The following is a 4,680-nucleotide window of genomic DNA, read 5'->3' as shown; positions in this document are numbered from 1 at the left end:
GTTACATTATTCTCAGTTAGGAGCGGAAAAGAGGGGGGGGGGTATAGGGTTTAGACCATCGGGTGGTAGGAAATGGGTTGTTTGTGGGTAGTAGTTAACATGTCATTTTTCATGTAGGGTATAGGGCTAGGGGTTATGGTATAAAAGACATGACATTCCAATACAACGTCAGCTGTACACAGAGGGTGGCTGTCCTACARGTTGAATCACCACGGTTCCTCCACCAACCCAGCCGGTGATCTACTGAGCACGTCCGACGTTCCCGTTGGTCCGTCTTGTCCTCAAGAGTTAAGAGTGTTGAAAAGGGTGGTAAAGTTTACATGATGCCGTTGGGAGGGCCACAGAGAGGCCCCAGGTCCACTCCATTCTTCATGTAGTATTTCTCCAGCTTGGCCAGGATGTGTTTTCCATACGTATACTTCCTCAGAGTGGAGATGTGGGGCCGGATCTGAAGGGGGAAGGATGGCCAGACAGACAGAGAAATAAGTACCATCTCTCACACACAAACTCATGCTCCCTTCAAACAAATCAAGGGTTAAAATATAGATTGAATGTCTGGTACACTCTGGAATGATCAGAAGTCYTTCATAAAACAGATGCTGATTGGGTCAAGGCCAGGAACACGGGCTTAGGCCCGGTCTGGCAAGCTTTGAAGCAAACTGAGGAATCAWTGTGTTAGACAAYTCTGAAAGGCTAAATCTTGATTATGTAAATGACTAAATGGGAACCTGGTTAATTCAGGAAAACGGTCAAATCCCTGAAGGGTTCTACTTCCTCCTCTCTGCCACAACAAATCAATTCAGACACTGGCCTCATTACGGGGGAAAAATGCCATCATTGATGCATTTAAGTCACCATTTTATTTCAGAGTGCTCTCTCTTTGAAAGAACTTCTAAGCCTATTCACAATGCTATTGGGGCTGGATGCTGATAGGGGGAAACTTGCTGAATGATCAGAGAAATGATAGTCAAAGCTTTTCTTTTAGGCTTATTTAGAGAAAAATAAGTCCTGGATGCTTTTGCTAGCAATAGACAACATGAAATCTACAAGGGGCTGACCAATTAGATCCCGGGCTGCGTAAGTGGGCGGCGCCCATCATGGTTGGTTCAGAAAATATTCCATAAGTCTGGACATCAGCTCGTGCTGCCACTCCKTAAGGATAGTGCGCTTAATAATGAATCGCCKCATTTCAAGGCTTCCTCGTCTAGCTAAGATACTTGAATGCTTGATAAAATGTAKAACTTTGCACATTTTTTTTTATCTGAGAAATGCATTTGAATGTAAACCAATCAGGTRTTAGGCCTGGGCACAGCYCCATTACAGCAACCACTTTATTTTTTATTTAATTAGGCAAGTCAGTTAAGAACAAATTGTCCAAAACTACGTTGGAGGCGGCTTATGGTAGAGAAATTAACATTAAATTCTCRGTCAACAGCTCTGGTGGATAGTCCTGCAGTCAGCATGCCAATTGCACACTCCCTCAAAACTTGAGACATCTGTGGCACTGTTGTGTGACAAAACTGCACATTTTATAGTGGCCTTTTATTGTCCCCAGCACAAGGTGCACCTGTTTTAATAAGCATGCTGTTTAATCAGCTTCTTGATATGCCACACCTGGCAGGATTACCTTGACAAAAGGAGAAATTCTCACTAATAGATATACACAATTTTTTTGCACAAAATTTTAGAGAAATAAGCTTTTTGTGCGTATGGAACATTTCGGGGATTTTTTAATTCAGGTCATGAAACATGGGACCAACACTGCGTCTATATTTTTGTTCAGTGTAGTCTGGGTATAATATGTTTATTTATGTTGTACCATACAAGGCACAATTGTAAAATATAGCTAAGTCTCAATATGTCTTCCCTGTTAAAATAAAGGTTAAATACAAATAAAAACTTTCACTCGCTCAAACCCCTTCACACCAGTCGCTCCAAACTCACTTCACACCAGTCGCTTCAAACCACTTCACACCATGATCGCTTCAAACCACTTCACACATCGCTCAAACACACGTTCACACCAGTCGCTCAAACCCTTCACACAGTGCTCGAACCCCTTCACACCAGTCGCTCAACCCTCTTCACACCAGTCGCTCAAACCTTCACACCAGTCGCTCAACCTCTTCACACAGTCGCTCAACCTTCACACCAGTCGCTCAAACCCTTCACACCAGTCGTTCAAAACCACTTCAACCAGTCGCTCAAACCACCTTCACACCAGTCGGCTTCCAAACCACTTCACACCAGTCCTCAAACCCTTCACACATCGCTCAACCCCTTCACACCAGTCGCTCAAACCCCTCACACCAGTCGCTTCAACACTTCAAAGCGCTCAAACCCTTCAAACCAGTCGCCCAAACCACTTCACACCATCGCCTCAAACGCCACTTCACACCAGTCGCTCAAACCACTTTCACACCCAGTCGCTCAAACCCTTCACACCAGTCGCTCAAACCCTTCACACCAGTCGCTCAAACCCCTTCACACCAGTCGCTCAAACCCTTCCACACCAGTCGCTCATACCCTTCAAACGATCGCGTCAAACCACTTCACAACCAGTCGCTTCCAACCCAACCTTCACACCAGTCGCTCAACACCACTTCACAGCCATCGCTCAAACCACTTCACACCAGTCGCCTCCAAACCCCTTCACACCAGATCGCGTCAAACCCCTTCTCACACCAGGTCGCTCAAACCCTTCACACCAGTCCGTCTAAACCACTTCAAACCAGTTCGCTCAAACCACTTCAAACCAAGTCGCTCAAACCCACTTCACACCAGTCGCTCAAACCCCTTCACACCAGTCGCTCAAACCACTTCACACCAGTCGCTCAAACCACTTCACACCAGTCGCTCAAACCACTTCACACCTACCTTGTGCATGATGATCTTTCTCTGTGTGGGTTCGGCCACGTCAATCATTTTCTGCACCACGTAATTGGCGTACTGGTCCTTCATCATGGTGTACAAGGCACTGTGGGGCCCCTCAGTCAGACTACACACCTCGTCTATCAACACGGCCCGCTCCGCACGAGACGCATGGCTCACACACTTCTCCACTACATTACTGCAGAGAGAGAGTGGGTTAGCCACTGCTAGGCCAGGTTAACTAACTTTAGAACAACCGAAGGTATAAAAATGTTTGTTTTTTAAAAATCAATGTGATTAATGTGTGCGATTAATGTGATTCATGTGTGTGATTAATGTGATTCATGTGTGTGATTAATGTGATTAATGTGTGTGATTAATGTGTGTGTGTGTGATTAGTGTGATTAATGTGTGTGTGTGTGTGTGATTAGTGTGATTAATGTGTGTGTGTGTGTGATTAGTGTGATTAATGTGTGTGTGGTGTGTGTGTGTGTACCTGGCAAACTTGTGTTGACTGAGTCCCAGTACGTTTCCTCTGATCTCAGCTACTATCTTACTCTTGTCCTCTGCTCTGCCGTGTTCTAGTACGTGCTGGATCACGTAGTTACCATACTGGTCCTAGCAGAGAGAGAGAGACACGGCTATACACAGAGTTCTGCATTAACGTTAGCTACTTGGCGAGGGGCGGAACACTTGTTCCAGACGTTTTCAGCCTAAACCACAATACAGAAGGTCAGTGTGATGACAAATGTCCTCCTCTTGACATCAGCAGTTTTGCAACAAAATTGTCTGGGGAAACCGGTGGTCGATACCTGCACCAGCTGTTCCGTGTGTTGGTGCAGCTCCTCCAGAATGGACAGGGTCTGGTCTGGAAGACAGTGTTCTAGAATACGCTGGATCACTCTACAGCCGTAGGGGTGGGTGGAGAGTACAAACACCTGCAGACACACACACACACGTTATACACACACACCTACACCTTTAAATCTTTGTTCACTCATTCACACACACACACACACACACACGTTATACACACACACCTACACCTTTAAATCTTTGTTCACTCCTTCACACACACACACACGCACACACACGTGAAAGACGGATGAAAGCCCATTCCTGATGACCTATTTAACCAACTAGACAAACAATCACCTTCATTAACACAACTGACTATCTGATGGGTAGGAATGAAAAATACAGGGCAAACATAAGTGGAAATTGGTACCATTGTAAAATCCAAGAGCCCAATCAAATTTGACTGATATACAGACAATCTGTGCGTGTTATATAAACAACAATGTATAGTGCATTAGTCGTCTCTCAAGCAGTCGAAGCACAGGCTCAATATTCTCTTTAAAAACACACACACACGCACTTTATGTTAATTTTGACATTTAGTCAGTGGATAAAAGATAGCTGCCGCTGGGCTGCTGTTGCCGTTACCATGGTGACCCACCTGTCCCCTGTGGGCGATGATGATGTGTGTGTGTGTGTGTGCTGTTTGCGAACGAGTCACACGCCTGTCCCTTGTGGGCGATGTGTGTGTGTGTGTGCGCGCCATGTCACCACTCTGTCCCTTTGAAGCGTCGATGTGTGTGTGTGTGTGTGTTGTGTGTCACCCACCTGTCCCTTTGAACGGCGTCGATGGTCGTGTGTTCTGTGCCGTGTGTGTTATGTCTCGTGTGTCTCGTGTGGCAGTTTGCTGTTTTTCTGCGTCGATGGTCTTGTTGTCTGTCAGTCTATGATGTGCTCGCCTGGTCAGTGGCCAACCTAGTCTCCATCTCCCTGCACTGTGGGATGATGAAG

At 45.9% G+C, this 4,680-nt stretch overlaps 1 protein-coding gene across 1 annotated transcript in view; it reads right to left on the bottom strand.

The window, feature by feature from the left end:
• Positions 1-269: 269 nt before the first annotated feature.
• The window catches only part of LOC112070633 (pumilio homolog 1), a gene marked incomplete at its 5' end in the record, with an annotated part of 43,691 nt that continues 39,280 nt past the window's right edge, over positions 270-4,680 (bottom strand). Inside the window, 4 exons of the mRNA XM_070439060.1 lie at positions 270-448; positions 2,878-3,070; positions 3,368-3,489; positions 3,684-3,822. Of these exons, the coding sequence (XP_070295161.1) occupies positions 317-448; positions 2,878-3,070; positions 3,368-3,489; positions 3,684-3,822 (586 nt within the window). The remainder of the gene's footprint in view (positions 449-2,877; positions 3,071-3,367; positions 3,490-3,683; positions 3,823-4,680) is intronic.

Source organism: Salvelinus sp. IW2-2015, unplaced genomic scaffold (assembly GCF_002910315.2).
Source record: "Salvelinus sp. IW2-2015 unplaced genomic scaffold, ASM291031v2 Un_scaffold1381, whole genome shotgun sequence".
Lineage (NCBI taxonomy): Eukaryota > Metazoa > Chordata > Actinopteri > Salmoniformes > Salmonidae > Salvelinus > Salvelinus sp. IW2-2015.
Note: the sequence above shows the minus strand (reverse complement) of the source record. Positions and strands in the feature narration are given on the sequence as shown.